This window comes from Vigna umbellata, chromosome 8 (genome assembly GCF_029865625.1).
Source record: "Vigna umbellata cultivar VRB3 chromosome 8, Vumbellata_1.0, whole genome shotgun sequence".
Taxonomy (NCBI): domain Eukaryota; kingdom Viridiplantae; phylum Streptophyta; class Magnoliopsida; order Fabales; family Fabaceae; genus Vigna; species Vigna umbellata.
In genome coordinates, this window is record NC_142172.1 from 29,675,663 (window position 1) to 29,701,453 (window position 25,791).

General features: G+C 36.0%; 1 protein-coding gene and 1 pseudogene across 2 annotated transcripts; one reads left to right on the top strand and one right to left on the bottom strand.

Moving 5' to 3' along the window:
* Positions 1 to 1,921: 1,921 nt before the first annotated feature.
* On the bottom strand, positions 1,922 to 14,376 carry LOC124835465 (phosphatidate phosphatase PAH1-like). Its single transcript, XM_088096221.1, has 11 exons — positions 13,972 to 14,376; positions 12,200 to 13,789; positions 11,519 to 12,099; positions 11,365 to 11,438; positions 10,027 to 10,111; positions 8,432 to 8,518; positions 4,566 to 4,638; positions 2,903 to 2,946; positions 2,661 to 2,789; positions 2,478 to 2,576; positions 1,922 to 2,388 (listed from the first exon to the last, which is right to left on the bottom strand). Exons 2-11 carry the CDS (start codon positions 13,644 to 13,646, stop codon positions 2,335 to 2,337), a joined length of 2,673 nt encoding a protein of 890 aa, XP_087952347.1. The 5' UTR covers positions 13,647 to 13,789; positions 13,972 to 14,376; the 3' UTR covers positions 1,922 to 2,334.
* Positions 14,377 to 23,185: 8,809 nt separating this feature from the next.
* On the top strand, positions 23,186 to 25,525 carry LOC148194426 (protein CANDIDATE G PROTEIN-COUPLED RECEPTOR 7 pseudogene; annotated as a pseudogene). The gene is made up of 2 exons (XR_015781702.1): positions 23,186 to 24,719; positions 25,159 to 25,525. The product of XR_015781702.1 is annotated as a protein CANDIDATE G PROTEIN-COUPLED RECEPTOR 7 pseudogene (transcript).
* Positions 25,526 to 25,791: the final 266 nt, after the last annotated feature.

The window sequence follows — 25,791 nt, forward strand, 5'->3', positions numbered from 1 at the left end:
TAGTGTTTCTCTTGTCATCTTTGTAAAATCTGCAGATTGGTTCATCATCATTATGTTTTTGTCATAATACATTATCTAAGGTAGAAAAACTCTTTTCCTCTCGCCGTGCAGGTGCTGATGACGCCGAAATCCACCGTCGACGACCTTATAGAGACGTCGTTGCGACAATACGTGAAGGAAAGATGAAGACGATGTAGGATGATGAAGACTTTGAATCCCTAACACATTTTTAAATTTTGTGTCATCACATAAATGGTTCATCTTAAAAAAATTCCACTTAATATAACACTGCTTCATCATCATCTTAAGTGTGTATCACGTCATCACCGTTTAACAGAGCAAAATTGGCTCAATTTTACAAGTATATAGACCAAATTTTAACAGTTCAAAAAACGAGAATCCACTTGAAATTCTCTTACAAATACGAGGACAATATGATAGTTTAAACCTTTTTTTTATAAAACATTATAAGATTTAAAAAGACCTATTTTTTATGATTTTGTCATTGATTTTTAAATTGCAAATATTCTTTTTGAGGTTTTTCATATATGTTTTACGAGATAGTCATTTATCATACTCTCATTGAGAATTTATCTTCAAACTCATATCACTTAAAAAAAATTTATCCCTGTTCCCTATTTAGAAAGAATTTGACCCAAATTCTAAAAAATCTTATGCACAACCACGAACACAAATCTAAAATAGAAATTCTATAAAATTGAATAGAAGAGGCTAACCTAATAAAAAATTTAAAATTTTTAAGACATAATATCATTACGAAAATTTAAATTCAATAAATTTTTACAACTAGCAAAAAAAATAAACCATAATTCCAATTATACAAAATAAAACTCAATAAAATATTGAAATGATGAATTAATCAGGTTTAAAATAATTATCTTAAGATTTATATAAATAATATTTTTTTTGTTATATTAAATTTTATTATTTTAAAAGATAAATGATAAATATAATAAAAAGTAATTAACAAATCACTATATCACAAATAATATTAAATTAGGGTTTTTGTAATGTTTCATGCTCAACGTTAATATACATGGTGGTAATAAATCAATTGTACGATGAGAATTTTTATTAATTTTTTCACATGATTGTTGGTTGAGCATATATATTATCATTTTAATACGTAATGAATATTTTTTTGTGTGAAACCTAGTTTCAGTATCACAGATACTCTACATGTGATTTTCGTATTAAATTTGAAATGGTACTTTAATAATCTATACCTAATCAAATATATTAGGTATCATCAAAATATACCTATAAATATTCATAAATAACGCCAATAATACACCTGATACTATGGAAGTTTTATTTTATCCATATTTTTGACACACTAACTCATATATTTCTTGTATATTATTGGTATTGTCCATTTGCTATGTTTCTAAAATATATCCATCTTGGTATATTAAAAAATAATTTAATATATTTTATAATATTAAAATCAATATATCATTATATTTTAAAAGCACAACATTGAAACAATATCAAAACTATAGAGAATTGAAATTTAAAATTTCAACTTCAAATATTGGATTAAAAATAATTTATTTTAAAAAAAAAAGTCTAATCGTCTCTACTTAAAGATTAGAACAAAATTACGATTTGAAGAAAACAAGAAAAACCTTTTGTTAATATTACTATATTTATCAGTATTATTGTTTGGACAATATCACTTAAATATTGAAATATTGTGCAAATGTACAACGCAAAATGATTATTACGAAAATTGATACCGCGAAAGTAAAATTTCTTCATATATAAGATTTAAACATTTATTGTTTTTATGCATGATAGAGTGAATCATGATAAACATCAATACCAGGTTAAGACTTGAAGCTTCATATCAAGGCATGAAAATCCAAACTCAGCACTTAGCTAAAGATAAACATTAATATCAGGCTAAAAATTGAGACTTAAAGCTCCATATCATGGCATGAAATACTTAGTGTTTATACACCTCATCCACCCAACCCACAATTTGAGCCAGAGAAGCTTCTTTGGTAAGCATCTATGACATTATTCCCTGATGACCCCCAATGAAAATTGAAAAGTAAACTAGGTGTAGTACAGCATAACAACTGAACCAAATGTTGTACAATTCCTGTTGATTGGAGGATTATAATGAATCAGGATTTAATGCAGATCAAAATGAACAGCAAGGACATGAAACAAGTATAGAAGGATATTCGCCGATCAATTATGGTCTTGCGTAGGAGGAATTTCTGGTTTTCGCTTGACATCTAGGATGTTTCAACTTCCATTCCAATGGATCCTTATCAAAAGGAACTGAATATCTTAGGCAATGAACTAATCTAAATCTGGCAATGGGGTTTTCCAATAGTTCCATGAGTTGTAGTCCTCCTGTGGTTTTTCAGAAGTCAAAAGTTAATTTTATTAGTAGTAAAGTTTAGATTCTATTCAACTAACGGGAGTAGGAGCTGATTTGTTACCTGCTCGACCAAAGAAGTTGGTGGAAACATGTCATTCACAAGAGTGTGTAATGATGTATATGACTTTGCACCAATTCGGTGACTAATAGCTACCTCACCCTGTTATTTTCATAGGCATTTTAGTTGGTTAACAAGAACTAAAGTCAATACGATCGTTACAAAATATGAGTCCAGCATACACACCTTGGGGTTAATAATAAATATTTTGCCCTTCGGGATGCCAATCTTTCTGTAACTCAGCTCATCTGTATCTCTATTTCCAAATCCGGCGTAGAATGGGTTATAGTCAGAAGGGAAAAGCTTTTTGATATCCTGTGAAACAATAGTTTTAGATCATATATATTACATTGTTCATAAGAACATGTCTTCCAATAACATTTCACGTTAAACATCATAGTGACATGGTTTTGTGTTCTGGCATTTACCTCTAAACAAGCAATCTTGAATTCATGCGGTGCCCTTCGTATCACTTCCATCAGTAAACATGCAACATAACGTCAGACACAAAAATCCACCTCCAAGGATAAAAGGGACAAGTCATAATAAACATATAATGAATAGCAGGTTGTCAATAGTTCTCACAAATGCTAAAGCAAAGGAGATTGGGTATGTTTAAGAATTATGTCATTCATCAATAGATAAGTCCGAGCTCAAGGTATATGCAGTCACTTCAGTTTATCCGAGTTCATGAATCTTAAAACAACTCAGAAAAAAGTTCAATTTCAGAATTTCATGCTCCAGATCCTGTGTCCTATTTTTGCAATTATAACAGATAGTATGCTCCCTTTTTTGGGTGGCAAAAGAACTATGAGCTTGTTTGTGGTAAAATTGAGTAGACTTGATTTTGAAAAGCTGAATATAATTGGAATGTGTACAGATTATCTCAATAAAGATTTTAAATAAAAATGTATGTCAGCAAGATGAGTTAATTTTGGGTGCTTCTGATAGACAACAAGATACAAATAGGACTTTAAAAGTGTATTATAGGAAGAGAAGTAAAAGTAGGAATTAAACCTATTTTATTCTTTGACCTAACAGTTAGGTTTTCTGTAATAGTTAGTTCGTTTAGTTGCAAGCATTGATAGGTTCAAGGGGAAGGTTTATACTAGAAGGAATAAAAATTGACAGACAATTATAAATGTCTGAGGGGTAGTTTTGCTGTCTCATACTTTTATAAAGTCTGCATGGGTAATTTTTTAGCAGTTTTTTATCTTGTTTTTGGAAGTTCTGTCAATCTAGGGAAGTGGAGAGTCTGGTTGTCTCGAATAACCAGAAGTTATATGTTTGTTTCAGTTTCTCCATTTGGAAGAAAACGACGATTATTCTCGTATTCTTGTTACGATCTTCTTCAACCCATCCCATCTTGCCTTCATTCTTGTGTTGACCATAACCTTCAATATGCCCCCACTTCACCATGAATGAGGCTCTGATACCAAATGATAGGTATTACAGACCTATACAAAACAAGCTTAAGACTGTATATTTTTATTCCAACAATACACTAAGTTTTCTCCAAATGGAGAAACTGAAACAAACATACAACTTCTGGTTATTCGAGAGAACCAGACCCTCCACTTTCCTAGATTTACAAAACTTCCAAAAACAAGATAAAAAACTGCTAAAAAACTGCCAATGCAGACTTTTATCTGAGACAACAAAACTACCCCTCAGAGAGTTATAATTGTCCGTCAGTTTTTATTCCTTCTAGTATAAACCTTCCCCTTGAACCTATCAATCTCCTTCCTTAAATTAGGCCTCTGTTAGAAAGGAAAGGAGGATTTTTCTTAGTAACAAACTGGACAATTTTCAGTGTGAAAGGAGTAGACTCCTTTGTGTACGAGTTTTTCTTCTATCCAGTAAACTCAGGGACGAATAACGCCCTTTACTTTCTGTGATTACAGAAAACCTAACAGTTTCCAAAAAAAAACACTAAAATTACATGAAATTCAGAGTTCGTAAAGATAGAATTATCAAACAAAAAGCACAAGTTGTCGAAAATGAAATATTAATTACATAGCTAACAACCAAACTGCATAAACAAAATTACAGCATCCATCACAGCTAATCTCTGGTTAGAAATGTCCCCACCTTCTCGGTAAAGTGAGGGAAACAATCCATCAGGTGAGATAACAACAGGTCCATTTGGTAATGTTTTTCCATCCTGCACACACGCAATGTTTATGCAGCTTAATTATTATTACAGTGACCATGTCTTCGTCAAGAAATTTCAGGACAAAAAGAAACAAATATAATAATAAAAAGGGAGTATAATATGGAAATATTTACTGATTCTTTCGTCTCCCTAACATACAGAGACATGAAGAGGTGTAAGAAAATGATAACATAATTGCCAAAAAAGGGATCAGCCCTCTTGATATGAGACAGGTCAGAGATGCATCTTTCTGGTTCAGACCAGATACATGTTAGGAATCTGGGTTAGAAGCCTAACACGCTCACTCTCTAATCACACTCCAAGAATCACACACAAGAATGAATAAAGAAACCTATGATATTCACAACAAAAGAACCAATAATAAAATCCAGAATCCGGGAGCTTAACCTCCCTCACCAGGTTCAAAACCGGTCTATACAATGCAAGTAGTAACTCCCTAACTGAAACTACAAAATAGGTCTCTTATATAAACACTTTTCCCGCCCCATTTTACTACTCAGCAGTAAGGTACTCTTCCTTATTTTTCTACTCTCTCTCTCCTTTCATATACTTTCCAAGTCCTAACATTACTCCCCGCTGCGGAACAACCTTGTCCTCAAGGTTGAAACCGGGAAGCTTGATCTCATGGCTCCTCTTCATTCTCATGTTATCATATGAAGGAACCCCACTAGCTATTGCCTTCCAATTTAGGTCTGGCGGCTTGGGTGGTGGCAATTCCTCCTCCAAGGACTTCCATTCTTCCTGCCTTCTATTAGCTTCCAACATTATGGTCACCTCTTTAGCCAATGTTGGATCCCCTTGGATCACCACCTCTTTTTCTCCCTGCTTGAAGGCCATGGTGAGGTTCCCCCAATTGGTCGTTACTTCCCCCAATTTCGTTAGCCATTCCACCCCTAATATCGCCTCTACTCCGCCTAGTTCGAAAAGATAAAACTGTTCTTCAACCTCAACCTTCCCCATTTTCAGTATTACCCCCCTGCATAGCCCCTGGGTCCTCCTCTTCTGTCCATCCCCCAGGCTTACATGATACAGCCTGGTTGCCTCTACCTCCAAACCCAGCTCCTCGACCACCCCTTACGATATGAACTTTTGGCTTGCGCCACTGTCGATCAATACGAGCACGATTCTCCCCTTTATCTCTCCTTGCAACTTCATCTTCCTGGGCTGTGTTAATCCTCCTACAGAGAACGAGGAAAGTTCCATCTGCCTCTGGTCCATGTCCGCGTCAGTCTCTTCCATATCCTCCTCTTCATCCTCACCCAATATCACCACTCACAAGCTTCCTCTCTTCAAGAACTCCGGGTAGGGTAAGTTTCTGACGCCCCTCCCCTTGTTGTCCCTACCCCCGGTCATCCCGGTCCTGTCCGGCGTCCCGCCCTGGGGTCCTTCCCTCTTGACTGACCCGAGGGGCACCATAGCATGTCGGGAAGAAGGGGGGGACATACTGGACGTAACCACTCCCTTGGGGGCGGCTATGCCGCCCTGCCTTTCGATCGATACACAGTTGAGTAGGCCGATCACGAACGCTACAGGTGTGGGAGTGATCCTGGTCAGGGAAGGCTAAGACGGCGCCTCGCATATGGGTAGCAAGAGGGCGCTTATGCCCCGACGGTGGGGCCTTATGGGGAAGGGCCCAGCCCAATAGGGACAGCACACCCCCCACTTCAAGCGCACCTCTGTATCGACTGAATCACTCTAAGAGTCTAGTCGGTGGAACCGGTGAACCACGCGAGCTGGTGAGATGCGTGGGCAGAGGGCTCGTAGTACCCCCTTTTATTTTATTGATCCAGCCTTTTCTTCGCTTCGGTAGTGAATTACCTACAAAAGAGGCAGGCCTGCACGCCCTATTTGATTGACTACTAAGGCAGCCTATTTGAGTTGACTAAGGGGACTCTTTTATTAGGGGAAGGGAAAAAGGGGCCTAAGCACGGCAGATGTCATACACTTGAGTGGCAAAGGAAAGGGACCCACACTGCTTCGATTTGGTTTGACTCTCGCCACCGCACCTCCTCCGCCTACACTCCGCCCCCAAGCTGATGGATTTTTATTTCCGTTCCAGCCCCCATCCTTATTTCCCTTGCGAGCTTCCTCCACGTCCCTGGTGATTCGCATGGAGGCCATCAGTGCTTGGGGATCTTGTATTCGAACTTGATTTCGTATATCCTCCTGCAAGCCGGCGAGGAAATACCCTAGTAATTGTTCCTCCGACAACCCCTTCATCTGCCCCCCCAGAACCTCGAATTCTTGGACGAACTCATCCACTGTCCCCATTTGTTTAGTCGCTGCTAATCGGTCAAAGACCGACCCTCTGTTTCGAACCCCAAACCTCATTACCAGCGCATCCTTCAACCCTTCCCAAGATTGGTTCCTGGCCTTCGTTCTCCAGGCCCGGATCCAGTATCCTGCACTCCCTTTCATACTAATGTATGCTAATCGCACTTTCTCTTCCTCCGAGACGCCTTGCACTTCGAAAATTTTTTCCGCGCGATTGATCCAATTTAGTGGATCAAAACCCTTGAAAAGGGGCAATTCTACCCGTTTTCGCCACCCGCCGTGACTTTCGCAGCGCTCTCCGTCTCTCTCTCCCTCCACGTTGTCCCGACGATCCCTCCAAATGCCATTGACTGACCCCCGGCTCCCGTCGGAGTTCTCCTCTATCTGTTTGGTTCGCGCACCCATGATCCTCATTAGTTCTTGGATATCTTTGCGCATCGCTATAGAATCTTGACGATTCGCCGTTGATTCCGCCTTGAAGTCGTCCACAGCCATCTCAATATGTTCCAATTGTCCCTCCACCACGTTCATTCTTCCTTCAATTCGGTTCTCCAGAGCATGTAACTTCCCGTCCATCTTGTTCTCCCTCCGATTTGGATCCGGCAGGTCGGACCACTTTGTTAGGAATCTGGGTTAGAAGCCTAACACGCTCACTCTCTAATCACACTCCAAGAATCACACCCAAGAATCACACAGAAGAATGAGTAAAGAAACGTATGATATTCACAACAAAAGAACCAAGAATACAATCCAGAATCCAGAATTGGACCACTTTGTTAGGAATCTGGGTTAGAAGCCTAACACGCTCACTCTCTAATCACACTCCAAGAATCACACCCAAGAATCACACTAAAGAATGAGTAAAGAAACGTATGATATTCACAGCAAAAGAACCAAGAATACAATCCAGAATCCGGGAGCTTAACCTACCTCACCAGGTTCAAAACCGGTCTATACAATGCAAGTAGTAACTCCCTAACTGAAACTACAAAATAGGTCTCTTATATAGACACTTTTCCCGCCCCATTTTACTACTCAGCAGTAAGGTACTCTTCCTTATTTTTCTACTCTCTCTCTCCTTTCATATACTTTCCAAGTCCTAACAATAAATGTCCATGTTATTTAATATTTTGTGTTCGACAGGGTGAAAGAGCGATAATCACAAGAAGTGTAAACATTTTGCTTTACCACAGAGAAGATTTTACTGCTATCTTCTTTTTCTAATGCAAATTCCTTCAAAAATACATTTTTTAGCACCTCCCGCCACATCATTTTTAAATCCCATGGTACCTTAATGCCACTTTTTTCTGTGGCAACCTTGAAATGGTATCTTAATCGAGTAGCCAAATATGCAGCTAAGTAATGTCAAGTCGATATATTAAACCAAGACTGATACTCCTCCACAAAAACTAAAAACTAATTAGTTAATGCAACATAATCTTAACGTTGAAAAAACAAATCATATGTTGATACAAATACTTAAAAAGCACAGGAAAACTTTAAATACCTGTTTCAGGTTGAACAAGAAATTTCTAGTTAGATATGCCTGGACAATGGCACGGGCACTCAGAAAAAGTAGCTGGTATCCATTTTCCTAACATAAAATACAGATAAAGTATTTAGAAATTAATCTCCTAGATATATAAATTGACAAGACAATAGGCTTCACCATAACACCATGCTTGCTAGACTGCATTTTACATCAGACAGATCGCAAAGTTATGTTGATAACCATTAAATTTGTTTACATTTTCATTCCAATGGAAACAAAGGCAAGCAGAAATCTGGGGCAATTAGGATAAACATATCAAAAAGCACTCGTAGAATAAAAAAGTACAAAAGTAAAATGAAACAAACTTTTCCCATAAATGAAAATTAACTTACACACCTCTACTTTTAGAGGAGTTAGATGAAAGAGTTGTTCAAAAATTGAGATGGATAAGTTGATTTTAAATTGTATAAGTTTTATTCAATTTATTTTATTTACTTCTCCTATAACGTAAGGAATCCTAGTCCTAAATTGCATAATCATAATTATAATAATACTAATAATAAAGGAAGGGTTAATTCAAGTGTAAGTCCAGGACACTTACCCAATTTAATAATTTTCGTAGAAATAAAACTAAAAAATCCAATCACAGAATCATGTGGTATTATGTTAATGATCCTTGATACAAAATTTAGATAAACTAAACATTTGTAGCTATGTAATCATAAGTTATTAGTAAAAATATTTATAAAATGCAAAGTGAAATAGTAAAAGAAAGTAAACGATGTATGGTAAACTTTAAAGTACACAGGAAAAAAAAATGTGTTGATAACACTAGCACCAATTACATTCTCAGTTTCTCTATTTGTAAAAATTAATCTATTTAAAATAAAGAAACAAAACATGCAGAAAAAAATAGAAAGTTTCTAAAGATATTTTATCTTAATCAATATGGAGACCCTAAAGATACTTTTAACCCAATAAAGCGCTATTTACAACAGGTAATGAAAGTAGACTGTCACACTAGTCACCACCTTCCTATGGACTACGTTTGTTGATTGAACAAAAAATGCTTGACCAGGCCTCAGCCTCATTTACGGAGCAATATCAAGTCCTGGCTAAAAGGAGGAAGGTTTAGTTCCTTTTATTAAACCCATAAATTTATGAGCGCATATATATTTACATTTACATAAGATCTATAAAACAAACATAACCAAAGAGAGTGAACTTTAAATTACTGCAGATGCAATGAGAATATCTAGACCACAGTTCAATTCATCCTTAAAATAGAATACCCAAGAGGTAAATAGAAGTTACCTAGGCCTAGCAACTGAATTTTGTTTTCTGTCTCTAATAAGAGTCCCTCATCAGTTGTACAAACTCAAGCCAAATTTAGGAATAATGTACACATCTATGTTAAGAGACACAAATGAAAGAACTAGCAACAAGATTTTGAAATTTAATTACACATTCCACTGTACAATAATCTTATTACATAAATATCCTATGAAGATCTGTTTCCATTTACCTCTTTCAATTTTTGCCATAACAATCCTACCAAAATTTAAGTAAACATATGTTAGATCTGTACAAATAAAAAAAAATATACATACCTTAATGGCACAGAAAAGCCTGGCCACTCCAGATTGCGTCCAATCTTTGCCAACTAAAGGCATGAACTGCCCCAAAACATCAGACCTAAAAGGAAAGAAAATATAAGCCTTTTTTTATTGTGGTTCTGAAATTATAGTGTAACTGACTTATATTCCCTCTGTATTCAGACATGTTTGTCTAATCGTAAGAGGAAATGCAATCGTGTTTAACATCATTTTGTCATGAACGAACATTATAGCCCTGGGGTGTACATGATTTTGTACATAAAACGAAAACCAAATTCAACATAAAACAGAGTATATAGATTGGATTTTAAATCAAGCAACTCTATTTTTTAAAAACTAGTTTGGTTTTTGACCAAACCAGATTCAAATTATTTAACCAGTTTACGAACAAAACTGGGTTTTAATTCCAAAACAGTTTTTAAAACCAAAACTTATTTTTAAAATGGTCCAAAACTGATTTAGAATTAGTTTTATTTATAATCAGTTTTTAAAACCAGATAACCAAACCATTAGTAAAGAATTGAACTAGTTAGGCTTAAATACTATGCGTATTGTCCGCAATTTTCAAGAGTGGTTAGGTTTAATTTAACTTTTTTTTGCACAGCCCTAATCTATCATTACAAAGACAGGTTGGGTATGGGTAACAAAAAATTTTGAATGTTGTGCAATCTGTAAGGCCTCCTATGAAGAAGCAGTACCAAAGGAGAAATAGAGTTAGGTCCAATTATTGAACAGTCACCACAGTTAATGAGGCTTTGTAAAAAGTGTAACTAACCAGCTACCCATTCAGATTTTATCTTCTCCTTAAAGTCATTGTCCCAGATAAGGGATTCATCAATAAGCATAATTTTTTTCTCTCTCTATCTACCCTTTTTGCATATGATGCAGTTTCTATCACTACCATCACAGGGAGACAATCTAAAAATGTAAAGAAACGAAGTCCATTCTCTACAAGGTTTAGTCAAAGGATCAGCAACATAATTTTACATAGTATGTGCACAAGCTAATGACAGATGCTTCAGACTAAAAGTCCTTTAATGCACCATAAGCTTATAGAAAGCCTGAATCCAAGACGAGGAACAACTACAAATATGAAATTTCACACTTCAAAGCAGATCCTGCCCCATTCTTCTCCGTTGCCTTTCACTTTGTAACAGTCTAATTAGCATCAACAATTACCAAAGTTTGCATTATGGACAACATGGATTTCATCTACATCTAATTTAATCCAAACAGAAGTTGTAAAGAAAAATAACAATATTGAAGTAGAGTCTATGTCAGGTCAAGTTAAAACAATACTTGTAGCCTAAAAAGCATTATTAGCAGCCTTACTTGGTAATAGTTCCATCAACGTCTGAAATAACAATTCTTGCATTCCACTTCCATAAATAGATATGAGCATCAACCTGTAATGCAATTAAAACTTCTCTCTTAAACAAAAAATGTCAATAAATGAATGTTTAGAAGTTAGTGAATAAATGTCAACCTGTTGTGTACCGAGAACCCTTGTAGAGAAACTGAATGTTACCAAATTTTGACCATCTTTGAGGTTTAAGGATGCTATCTGCTCATTAGTGGGAACATTTGTTCTTAGAAATTGCTTTCCAGGAGATCCCTGGGTACTGGATGTTGGAGTTTGGTCTGCAAAAGATCCAGACTCAGAATCAAGAAACACCTCCTCATTTGATGTATTGCTATTAGTATGGTCAAATGTTTTGACCTTTCGGAAAGGAATAGGCCACAGTCTCCATCTGCGCCCAGCCGAAGATGATCCTAGATCATTATCCCTAGACTTCAATGCTTGATCCTGTTCCACAGGAACCGTATCTTTGGGCTCAACAGGCAAATCTAAACCATAGACAGCCATTCCAAGGACAAGAGGAGAAGCCTTTTCCCACGTCATGTACCTCTCTTTAAACTTGATAATAAGATTTGGATTTTTAATTATTGAAGGAGCAGAACTTGTGAAGTCAACCGAAGATATGCGATGTGCTTCAAACACTTCAGCAGCAGCTACTGAACCCATCCCCAGCTTAAGTTCATGACCACAAAGTGAAATCTCAAATCCTTCAAATTAATAGTTAAATAAAAATAAATAAACAGTGCATTAATATTAAATAAATAATTGAAGAATCCAAGTGCAAGCCATTTGCAGCACTGGTCTTACCCAAACCCAAGTGGCTTTGATCCCCTTTATTTGAAGTTTCTGTTTGAGGTTCGACTACCTCACATGTAACCCTGACATCTTTGAGTGAAGGGGCTTGTTGACTCTCATCTCCCGTATTATTTGTCACTGACTTGACAACATGTTCATTATTCTGTTCTGTTTCGGTAGTAACTGAACGATAGCCAGGATCATTTTCAATTTCTCCAGATGCATTTTTCTCAACCTCTTGAATTTCCAATTCTGATTTTGGATATCCATAACCATTAGAAGAAATACAACAACCAGGAGGTGATAACTCATCGCCACTTTTAGGTTGCACAATCCTCCCTTGTTCATCTTCATTAACTACAAAACAACTTCCATTAGATTGATCTGCTGAATTTTGAATCCCCAATGGAGAACCTGTATCTTGTAAATCGGCAGCATTTCCAGCCTGCTGACCAAAATGTTGCAGCTCCAAACAGCTTTTGAAAACATTCTCCCTATTGATACCAGATGCAGCCACTTCTGAATCAGTTTTCACCTCCGGATTTTTAATCTCTAAGTTTTCCTGTGTCTGACTAATATGTGCCTCCTCTCTTTGACAAACTTCGTGTAAGTGCTTAAAAGTATTATCGTCACCATTAATGTTACAACATCTAGGATGGACATTAGTTGTTTGAGCATCTAGCTGACTAATATAATCAGTAGCCCAAGCATTTTCACCAATCTCTCCATTGCCTTCACATAAGTCAGTCTCTTCACCTGGTCCCAGGTGAAATTGAGGAGTTTTTAAGTGCACATTCTCCTCAGTTTGCTCTGTTTCTGAGATAGGGGCCATTAATATATGACCATCAACACTCACCAAGACCATCTCTGGATGTGCACCCTGTGACTCTGCTAAATTGTCTCCCTCTAGGCTCCCGAATGAATTAGAGTCGTATTCTGACAACTCAACTGAATCTTCTAAAGAAGATCGATCATCTGGGAATTCGTAAAATCTTCTATCAACATCAGATTCTGACCTTTGAATTTGAGGCGCATGCACAACTAAGGAATCACACTGTTCTTTCAACTTCAGAACCCCAGAATCCGAGATGCTATGATCAAGTCTATGAACATTACCAAAATAGCCATTCTTTTTGTCAATGGAATCTTGAACAACCTCAATTGAATCGATCACTTTATCATCATCCACCTCCTTCAAGAAATAAGCCTCCCCTGAGTTGTCAAGACACATATGAAAATTGGCCTCAACACCATTAACATTTATCTTAACATACTTTTCCGCACCTTTGAGAACACCCTGAAATTTACCAAACCGAACATACCAAGGCGTACTCCGAAATGTCCCATCTTGTTGCTGAACAACAATCACATCAACAGCTCCACCAAAGGGGTGAAAAGGGGTTGCAACTGAGTACACACCTTGAGATATCAAGCTTCCAACTTTTCCTACCACATTCATATTTTTTCTCTTTCTCAGAGAGAGAGAGTGGTCAAAAAACAAAACAGACCTCAGAATGTAACCCCAACGTCTTACATAAATCCTTCCCCCTACTCTTGTCTCTTCCCACTGATTAGCATTACGCTTCCTGATCAACAACACCACTGCATGCAAACATAAATAAAATTTATTTAAAAAATAACAAATTAAAAAAAAAAAAACACCATGACTAATTTAATGCACAAAAAAAAAGGACTTTTCCCACCCATTAAGAGAATAATGAAGGGGTGACTTAAAATCCATAGTTGGAAACAGAATAATCAATATAAAAGAGGGTGGTACTTACAGATTCAGAAAAAGAAAATAAAAAATCAGTGGACTCAAAAACTGATGGCGATTCAAGTTTTTCTCCCCTTCTGTTTTATTTCTATCTAATGATGCTGTGAATCCTCCACCTCCTTGTCCTAGGTCGTTGTGAACGTTTTCATGGAGGGTTCAAAGTTTGAACTTGTGGAGGATTTGGAATCCAGAAAGAAATATCCCGGTTTCAGAAACAACCCTTCTCACTCCACACCTTAAATAGTTACTCCCAACACGAAAATCCTCAATTACTCCATTTTCGCAGCCATATTACCAGAATTACCTTCTAGGATAATGCATAAAAAACGAATCCTGCGCGGGGGGTTTTCGTCATTTTCGTTCGTTTTTGTGATTCAGCATGGACGAATCACAACACCGAACACCCTCCATGGTTTGTTCAACATAGGTTTCACTCTTGATTTAAAAAATTTATTTTGGGTATTTTTTATATTTTCATTTAATTATTTATTTGAACTTGAATATGATTCCATCAACATTTAACCAAATAATATAAGATTTATTTAATGATAAGCAAATGAACGAAAGAATTTAAAATATAAAATTAGAATTAAGAACTACTTATGAAATATATTTTAAAATAATTAACATTAAAAACATATTTCCATGTTGCAAATATATATTTATCAAATATAAAGTAAAAATAAAGTACAATCGAATCAAAATAAAATTTGAAGTTTTATTCTTAATATATAAGCTTATTAAATTTAGTTTAAAATCAAGTTGTACTCGTGGGTGTTTGATAGATATTTCCATAAGGGAAACAAAAGCAGAATATACATTCATTTTTTCTTTACGAACAAAAGTACATGCATCTTAACTTTTAAATAAGCTAAACGAAAAAGATTTTACGTTAAAATCAAATATACATGATTAATATATCCAAGGCACCAAATATATCAACTTCATCTAACGTTCATTTAATATTATTTATCTAGAGTGATTAAATAATATTTTAAGAAATATTGATTAGTTTAATTATTATATATTAATAAAAATGTAATTAAATTTCGATAATTTAATTATGTTATAATATTTTTTAATATCATATATTAATAAAATATATATTAATTAGATAAAATATAGTATTATTGTTATCGTTACGTTAATTTAACACATAAATAATAAGTTATTATATTTATTGATATTATTTAATATTTTTTTGATATTTTTTATTTTTATAACATAATTTATAAGATTCATAAATCCTATAGATACATATAATAATATTTCATAAAAAATACACATTTTTTATTATATTCATATATCATAAAGCTTTCTTATTAACTTAAGTGTCAGAATGGTGGATCTTCAACTCTTAACAACGAGAAATTTGATTCCAACCATCAGGAGCATTTAAGTCACCACTTAGATCGTTTCACCTATACAAAAGTTTATACTCTAGATCTTGATAAGAACATTTGACAACCACAATAATAAGGAAACTATTTTTTATCTTGTCCAAATTTAAGAAATAATAAGCTCGAGTGAAAAGTCATTCCAGAGATTTTTGAGAGATATTAATAATAACACATAAGTTCAAATGAAAAGTTATTTAAAAATTATTTCAAAGGCATTAAGAATAATGCATAAGGTCAATAAAAAAAATAGTTTCTTTTTAAAGGTGGCTAAAGTGGTGGATCTCTCCTCTCTCATCAAAATCTCGTTCTTATTAAAACTTCAATTTTTTTTTTACAAAAAGACAAATATGTCTTTTGAGAGTCTAATACTCCAACTCAAAGATAAAGAAACTCAAAATGATGATAACTTACAAATCGGTCTCAATCATGATGTTCATCAAATCCCTGATGTTTGAGCGTTGTTAGATTTATAAATGATCAACCTTATACATATAAGGTACGAGAAGAAACTCAGTTGAAAGAGGATGAAGTACGAGTAATCTTGATCCAAAAATTCCAAAAGGAGTCTAAAATCCAAACATTTGGGAACTGTCTAATCACTCTGGCAACCACAAACGCCGAAAATAAATCTTGATCTCTAAAGCGTTCAAGACAACATTCATGGTCAAAGACGACCACTCACAGCTCAGTCAGACAATCAATCCTCCTGCAAAGTCATATAATCAATCCTCCTTCAAAGTCAAAGACGACCACATACCGAGAAATGTTATTCCCTCTCCGACCAAGACATAACTTTACTTGTTCAAATAACAATTGAGGTGAAGTAGAGTCATGAACAACACATCCCTTTATGATAAATAGATTCATTTTGTAAGGTCGTTATTATGGGTAGTTCCTACAAAAGATTAGACTAATGATGTATACAATACTTGAATTCCCAATGTAGATGCTACATAGTTGGTTTTCATCATTCAAAAGACTACGAGTATAATAGGAGCATCCGTCAACAAAAGGATCACCCTAAAATGATCATCTCATGGCTATTAAGAACAAATCAAATCAAACAATTCTATTTCTTATCCTTAATGTTTTCGATCTTGGTTTCATAGGAACAAGTCATAGAGATTGAGAAAAATAATCAAACTTATGAGTTTGTGGGACTTACGTACTCAACCCAACAAATATACTAAATAGCATGGTCCAATAAAGCTCATTCAATATTATTGATCGAAAGTGGTTAAATAATATTCTAAGATATATTTAATGATAAAACTATCATATATTAACATAATATAATATGTAACTAAATCTCGATAATTTGATTACGTTATAATATCTTTTAGGCTTAATTACCTACTTAGTCCCCATGTTCGGAGGTAATTTGCTGTTTAGTACCCGGTTTTAAAAATGTAGGCATTTGATACCTATGTTTTGAAATTTGTATCAATTGAATCCTACCCACTTAACGCCGTTATAAATCTAACGTTTTTCTGACTGTGTATGTGATTTGTGGACGAGCGGTTGTGGACGAGCGTCCTCTTAGTTTGCTGAACGAGCCTCCTCTTCTGCCTGGGCGTTGGCTTCGCTGGACAAGCGTCGTCTTCTGCCTGACTGGGCGTTCGCTTCGTTGGACGAGCGTCCTCTTCTGCCTGACTGGGCGTTCGCTTCGCTGGACGAGCGTCCTCTTCTGCCTGACTGGGCGTTCGCTTCGCTGGACGAGCGTCCTCTTCTGCCTGACTGGGTGTTCGCTTCGCTGGACGAGCGTCCACTGAACGTACTTGCGTCCACAGGGCGAGCGTTATCAATTGCTCGTCCACAAACGCTCGTCCACAAATCACATACAAAGTCAGAAAAACGTTAGATTTATAACGGCGTTAAGTGGGTAGGATTCAATTGATACAAATTTCAAAACATAGGTATCAAATGCCTACATTTTTAAAACCGGGTACTAAACAGCAAATTACCTCCGAACATGGGACTAAGTAGGTAATTAAGCCTATCTTTTAATACCATACATCAATAATCCTAAAACTCTTTTATTCAATTGAATCAACCATTAGAAGCATTAAGCAACCACTTGTATTTTGCCACTTATACAAAAATTCATGCTTCGGATTCCACTAAGAACACATGATAATTTTGTTACATAAAAATAATTTATTTTATGTATTTTTCTAGTATGAAAAGGTTAATTTATTCAAACAAAAGTAGATGAATTTATTTTAATTCTTACGGCACTCATCATCATCATAATAATGCCAAGTAGTTAAACTCACATTGGATTTAAATATTCATAAATATATGAAATTAATTCAAGTTAAAATATTAAATATCAGCATAATATTAAGAATTTAAGTATGAATTAAAAGTTTTTACACTGAATAAAATAATAAAATCGATGATATATAAAAAATAATATTTATTTTAACACAATATTTTTATCAAAATATAGATTTGAAATAAATTAAATTATATACTAACTTGTCTTTAAACAATCTATAATATCTTCATATCTAGACAAATTAATGCAATTTATAAACATCCATGACTTAACCATCATCACATTAAATTATACGTAGTCAAGGTTTATTCTCAATTTTCTCTTTCGCAGTATTCCTTATTATTAACACTAGTGCAGAATTGGCTTTTAACGTCCTCCTATAGACGTCCGTTCACAAAAGTCCCAACGTAAATAATTGACCAGTGACATATTCGTAAATAAGTGAAACTCTAGACGTCCGTTGTGGGGTGGGGGGGGGGGGGGGGAGGGGGACGGACGTCTATAATATTATAGACGTCCGTGGGAGGGGTCCGGACGTCTAGGAGGCTGGAACAATCACCTCTTCAACCCCCCTGTCAGCCCCTTAAACGTCCGTTGTAGAGGGGGTCGGACGTCTATAATATTGTAGACGTCCGTCCCCCTCCACAACGGACGTCTAAGAGGCTGAACAAATGAACGTTTCAACTCCCCCTATCAGCCCCTTAAACGCCCGTTGGGGAGGGGGACGGACGTCTATAATATTATAGACGTCTGGCCCCCTCTACAACGGACGTTTAGGGTGCTAACAGGGTGGTTAAAGAATTAATTGTCTTCAGCCCCTTAAACGTCCGGCCGGCCCCCATATCGGACGTTGGGAAGGGGGTCGGACGTCTATAATATTATAGACGTCCGGCCCCCTCCACCACGGACGTTTAAGGGGCTGATAGGGGGAGTTGAAACGTTCATTTGTTCAGCCTCTTAGACATCTGTTGTAGAGGGGGACGGACGTCTATAATATTATAGACGTCCGGGCCCCTTCCACGGACGTCTAAAACCCCCCGCGAATATCAATTTTAAATCCCTAAAGACGTCATATTAGTGACGGCCCTGACGTCTATAATATTATAAACGTCGGGCCCTAGAGTACCGGACGTCTAATACTATTAATACTAAAAATGCGAACCCGCGAGCAGTTGCGCTTACTGTTCATCGTCTTCCCCGCGAACTCTCTTTGCGGCATTGCTTTTCCGGGTGCATTTTCTCTCTTTTGGACCGTTTAAATTTACTTTCAATCCGATTACATTGCCCTGTGATGAAATATCTTTGATTTGAACCGATTAAAAATCGTTTTCGGTGCGTTTTGGTGCAGTCTCTTGCGTGTTCTTGGGCGGCTTCTTTGACTGTTTTTGGGCTACGTTTTATGTCTTTCCCTCCTCGATTTCCCTCCCTTTCATTTGGAATCTACTTTTTAGGTTAGCTTGTTCGTTGATAAAGGTTTTTTGTATGCATGTTTTTTACTCTAAGGTATGCATGTGTTATTGGCTTTTGAATATGCATGTATTAGTTGTGTTATTATAATTGTGATATGTTAGTATATAAGTATCAAATCATTGAGTGACACTTAGTTCCCGTTTGAAATTTAACACAAACGATTAATCTTTTAATCATTTGTGTTAAATTTTGAATTGTCCGATTGGACAGTTTGAGAAAATTAATTTTCATAATTTGCAATAACATGTCAATTGGAGTTTATGGATAAGATTGATAAAATTTTGGTTCAGTATTTGTGTTGTTCTCCGGATGCATATTTGATTGTGGTCATCGTTGACTACTCTCATTTCGTGTATTTCGGAGACCAATGCGAAATGCTGCCGAAATCTTATCAATTTTATGATGTAGACTTTAATGCATGTGTCTTAGCAAATTATGAAAATTAATTTTTTTGAATGGGTAGGGCCTAACCTTGTGAGAGTTAAAAAACTTCAACTGATGATTTTACGAACATAGTATGAATCGAAGCTGGATGAATGAACGTCGCATCAGTGAAGAATATGATAAGGGTGTTTTGAAGTTCTTGCAATACGTTGAACAAAATGCTAAGTCATTTATAGTTCTAATTCATTTTCTATGTTATTGAATGATCTAAATTCTTAACTATTTAGTTTGTCATTTTAGTGTAACCAGCAGCTAGATTCACGGGAATGTGGCTTTTATGTGATGTGTTGGATTAAGACCATCATTCGAGCTGTCATTACAGATGACTGGAATGAGGTAATGATGTATACCTTGAATACATTACAAATCAAATTCATCTTCAAACATATATGAAACCATAATGAATCTTTCTTGAATTTTGCAGCGCTTCAAGAGTACATCTCCTATACCAGAGGACACAATTAGGCAGATAAGGCAAGAGCGGACCGCTTATCTTCTGCAAAGATGGAGTTAGGAATAGTTTTATTAGTTGTTGAACATTGCTTAGTTTTAGTTTAAGTTTTATCTTGATAGTTTTGGTAGTGGATTATATTTTATATTAAGCAGAACTTTGTTTATATGAAACGCATATATATATATATATATATATATATATATATATATATATATATATATATATATATATTATTGCAAAATTGTTCTAGGACAATTTTCTGCTTTTCAGGTGTGGTTTTATTGCAAAAATAAAATAATTTAAAAAAAAACGCCCAATAGATGTCTGTTAGTGCACTGTCCGACGTCTATAAACGTCCGCAGTGCACAACCCGACGTCCAACGCCAACCCTAGCACAAAACCATTCAGGCATATGGTCGTCGGGGGAGGAGCCTGGACGTCTGTGTAGACGTCGGGGGGAGGAGGCGCCGAACGTCTGAGGAGACGTTGGGGGAGAGAGGCGCCGGACGTCTACAGAGGCGTCGGGGCTGACACATCGGACGTCTATATACACATCCGATGTCTACCCCGACGTCTGAGTAACGTCACCCACAAAGACATCGGAGGTAGGTCGGACGTTAAAAGGCCAAAAGAACGGACGTCTAAAGCCTTGCACTAGTGTAAATTGCTTAGTAATTTTATGAATTTTTAAATATCCACGCGTTGACCACGTGCTTTAGGCAAAAAAAAAACAGATAAGAAAAAGGTTGGAATTATAATTTAATTATCGTGTGCCCGTGTTCTATGTTTCTCAATATACAAATATCAATGTTCCCGTTGAGAATAAATAAATTTTGAATGATAATTGGGGACCATAAATTCAGTAAAAATTTACGGTATTATTTCTTCATAAACCAACTGTTTTTATATATATGTTGGAGGTGATTTTTAAATGTAAAAATAACAAATAATTTATAAAGTTATACTTTCTTTTTTTTATAAAATGGCTGAATTGTATTTTCAAAACAAAATTTTATTTATTTATTTAAATAAATGCATTTATCAGAAAAACTATTGTTTAGAAAATTATTGTGTCTTAACTTAAGTCTCCAAGTTAAAGTGATGAATTATAACATGACTTCAATAATAACGTTACTTTAAAAAATTATAACTATCAAGTGGTGTTTTAAATATGATTTAGAAATATAATTCACCCATTTGGATTTTTTATTTTATTTAAAGATGATTCTTAAAGAAAAACTTAAATAGTCATTTATTTATTGCTAATAGAAACTTTAGCACATAAATTATTATTTTTTAATTATAGTAATTTAAATTAATTTTAATAAAACCTTAGGATAAATTATTTGAAGGTTGAGGTTTTATATTTAAGTAATCAAATAATTAATAATCACAATAATAAAGTAAACCGAAAGCGTTGACAATGTTCCAGCCAAAGGCTTATAATTGTTTGATGTTTGAAGTCTGAGGTTTCATGTTCTTTTATTTAGGATTGAATTGTTTAATCAGTATAAGAATGAGATTCAACTATACGAAAAAAAATTAGAATATACAAAATATTTATATGCTAAATATAAATTTCTAGATTATGATCCACTGTTTAGTGCATATAGTTTGTATCGTTTTGATAGCAATAATATTTGTTATCATAAAAACTAATTAAAGTTATTAATCTAATAGGGTTTGTTTTGTCTAATTCTAACAAAAAGGAATCATCTACCGCTTTTGGACTCAGGCTTTGCACATGCAGTAGTTGGTTCTAAGTAAAATAATGTCTTGGTTGATACTCTTGTAATTTCATGATTGATTTAGAGTCTTTATGCAATAAACATATTTTTTATTTCATTAAACAGAGCATATTTTTCTTTCTTCTTTTTAAAGTCTAATTATTAATAGGATGATTTTAATTTTATTTATCTAGTTAGAATTGTTAACCTTTTATTTAAGTGATTAAGTTGTACTTCATATGCATCTATTTGAACTTGTGAAGTATATTTTGCATTGCATTCATATACTCTAGAATGAATGTAGTGTACTAGTTTCACATTTTCATTATTTTGACCAAGTAAGAAACTAAGATAAATTGATTAATGTCGAATTAATTAATTCAATTTAAAACATTTATTTGCTTAACTAGAAAGCTAAAAGAAAATTGTAGAATTTTAAATACATTCGGTCAAAAAAGAATCTTAATTGTAATTGTTTGAACAATTAAGAGTTTGATGGTCTTCATCCTAATTCCTAGAAGACATGCGTGTAGAATGGAATTTCAATGGATGAATGTTGATGAAAAAACTTAGAAATGGCGAGGTATGGTTCAACGAGTGTTTTTTCTAGAAGAGGTCAAACCAACTTCTGTGGAAGGAAGCTTAGAATAATCTAGAAGAAGAAGACTAATATAAAGAGAATACTTAAGTCAAGTGAATAACATAATTTGAACAATATTTCATTACTAAACTCAAGTTGAATTTACAAGATGTGAGGATCCTTTTTATAGGCCACCTCTCGTCCTAGCCATAACTTGGTATAATATCAATAACAATATTAACAATATATTAATGACATTACATATACATCATATATCACATATATGTTCCATGTGTTTTAAAATTTACAAAATATACATTCTCAAATATGCATTTCAGAACATATTTCTGGACAAAAATATCTTTCAAAATATATAATATAATTTTGAAATACACGTTCTAGAATGTATGGATTTGGACATACTTTCTTGTATGCACATTCTGGAATGCAATCCAAAAACTACATTATTAAAAATGCATTCTAAAACGGTATTTCCAAATCTTGATATATATTACAAAATGTAATTTTCGAAATTATATTCTAAAGTGTAGATTTTGAAAAATATTTCTAAATCCATAATGTCCATTCCAACATTCCAAAAACTTGCATGATCAAATTTCGAACCGGCCATACCAGAACCACCACCCTATCCCAAATCGAAAAACAAATCACCAACGAACACGAAAATAAGATGTGAAAGACGGAGTTGTACCTTAAAAGAAAAAGAAAAAGACCTTAAAAGAGGTATAAATAGTAATAAATTTGGGTCAGTGAACAAGTTGGGCTATAATAGCCCAATGTAAAAATTGCCACTCTTTGGGAATATCCAAATTGTTTGGTCTATTCGGATTGAGTGAGGACTCATTTCTCACGACGTCGTTTGCAAACGCGACATTGTTTGTCCACATTGCAATCATCGTCACTGCGACCGTATTTGCCTTCAACCATACGCCAAAAACCCAAAGGAAGACTCGTTTACTTCGATCTTCAGGTCATCTTCTTTCCCTAATTTCCCATTTACAATTTCCAGCGCTCAAAACCTAACCGGTCAAAAATGGGGAAAACTACCTTAGCGACCGCCGTCGCCGCCTTCCTGCTCCTCCTTCTGGTGCCCCCTTCCACGGCGGAGATAAAAACCCTCACCATAACCTCCGACACCCGCCCCATGATCCTCTTGGAAAAATTCGGGTTCACGCACACTGGCCACGTGTCGATCGCGGTCTCCTCTGTGTCCGTTGTGGCGTCGTCGGGGTCGCAACCGGACCCTTCCCGGTTAGGGTTCTTCCTCCTGAGCGAAGAGTCTCTTCTCCAAGTCCTAATCGAGATCCAGCAAAACCCTAGGTTCTGCGTCCTGGACTCGCGCTACATCAAGGCCCTCCTCACCTTCCGGGAACTTTCTCCCCCACCCGCCGCCTCTGTCAACCGCATCTTCCCCGTTACAATCGCCAATGAATACAGTCTCTTCTTTGCAAATTGCGCGCCGGAAACCTCCGTCTCCATGGCGGTCCACACGGAGCTCTACAACCTCGACCCCGACAACTCCCGGGACTACCTCTCCGCCGGCCAGACCCAGCTTCCCTCCCTTTTCTTCCTATTCTCCGTTGCCTACTTCGCCTTCCTCGCCCTCTGGCTCTACCTCTGCCACTCCAACCGCCGCTCCCTTCACCGGATCCACCTCCTCATGGGTGCCCTTCTCCTCATGAAGGCCCTCAACCTGCTCTGCGCCGCCGAGGACAAGCACTACGTCAAAATCACCGGCACACCCCACGGCTGGGACGTCCTCTTCTACATCTTCCAGTTCATTCGCGTCGTCCTCCTTTTCACCGTCATCGTCCTCGTCGGCACTGGCTGGTCCTTCCTCAAACCCTTCCTCCAGGAGCGCGAGAAAAAGGTCCTTATGATCGTCATCCCCCTCCAGCTCCTCGCGAACGTCGCCTCCGTAGTCATCGGTGAAACCGGCCCCTTCATCAAGGACTGGGGTATTTGGAACCAGGTCTTCTTGCTCGTCGACATCGTCTGCTGCTGCGCCATAATCTTCCCTATTGTCTGGTCCATTAGGTCTCTCAGGGAAACTTCCAAAACCGACGGAAAAGCCGCCAGGAACCTGGCCAAGTTAACCCTCTTCAGACAATTCTACATCGTTGTCATTGGCTACTTGTACTTCACGCGCATTGTTGTCTTTGCACTTAAAACCATTGCGGCGTACAAGTACCAGTGGGTGAGCAATCTCGCCGAGGAGACTGCTAGCCTCGCCTTTTATGTGGTCATGTTCTACATGTTTAGGCCTGTGGAGAGGAATGAATACTTTGTGCTCGATGAGGAGGAAGAAGAGGCCGCGGAGATTGCCCTCAGGGACGAAGAATTTGAGCTTTGAAACAAATTCACTGACTACATTTGAGGTTCTTAATCACTTTGTTGCTACTTGATAGTTGCTACATCTACTGTTAGAGATGTGTCGATACTTGAATACTGTGTCAGTATGTTAAGTTTTTGTGTTTATGTTTGCAATTAATGTGCGGAATAGAAGAGAAGGAAGAGTGTGATCATGTTCCATGCCATTTTCACTTTAGAAACCGTACTGTACACGCTTAGTTACTTTTCTCTCAAATGCCATTTTTACTGTTCTCAATCTCAAATTTTCTTGCTGTTCTCTATTTTTTTTCAGGGTTGTCATTTAATTAGTGCTAGCAATTGCTTCTTGATTTATGTTATATAGGATGGCTTGCAGTTTTCTTTATGTGTGTGTTCCTTCTATTATAAAAGGCATTCCTGTCATAATTTGTATTATTGATTGATTTTTAGATTTAATTCACAAGGGCTTTGATGTTTTTTTATCAGTGCAACATGGTTGCATGCGTGGATGACTTAGGAGAAAATTGACATATTGAGCACGTGAAGGATGCAATTGAGCAGAGTAATACCTGGCTCCGCATTTTTTTTTCAGAGTACCTTGAAGCAAAGCAAGACTTGATTGATGGGCAAGTGGGGATTTTGTGGTTTAACTATACTGCGTAACTAGTTACGTATTAAATGTATGTATGATTTTTTATTCGCCCTTGGTATTTACTTGTTCTATTTTGTTAAAGATATGCTAGAAATGCTGTTGTGTTTACTGTTTGATATATAAACTGTGCAGACTCATATAAAACGGATACTCAGTGTAGAATTTCCTGCTTGAAAGCTTTAGAAGTAGTCACTTTATGTCTGTTCTTGTCTCAGTGAACTTCACTTGTTTAGGAAAAAAAGTCCGACCTTACGTTGTAAAAGATAGGCCATGTTGGTTTTTACATCATAATCTCTCTGGTATTCGTAGTGTTTCTCCAACCGTACGAGTTGAGTGGAGTGTAGTTCTAGTTCTGCATGAGAGGATAATCTTCTGTTGGTGAATGCTCATGCAGAAACAGAGTATACTTCTAGTTCTTGAAGTTTGTTGATGCAACGGAAAAGTTTATGAATTTTTAAGGCACGAGA

Bases quoted from the DNA above. Each gene is read 5' to 3' on its own strand.
- LOC124835465 (XM_088096221.1), bottom strand. From the start codon at position 13,646: ATGAATGTGGTAGGAAAAGTTGGAAGCTTGATATCTCAAGGTGTGTAC. The intron at 4,639-8,431 runs GTATTTAAAGTT...GCGTGTGTGCAG, and splicing joins TCTTGTTCAACCTGAAACAG to GATGGAAAAACATTACCAAA. The intron at 2,577-2,660 runs GTGTGTATGCTG...TGAAAATAACAG, and splicing joins TATTTATTATTAACCCCAAG to GGTGAGGTAGCTATTAGTCA.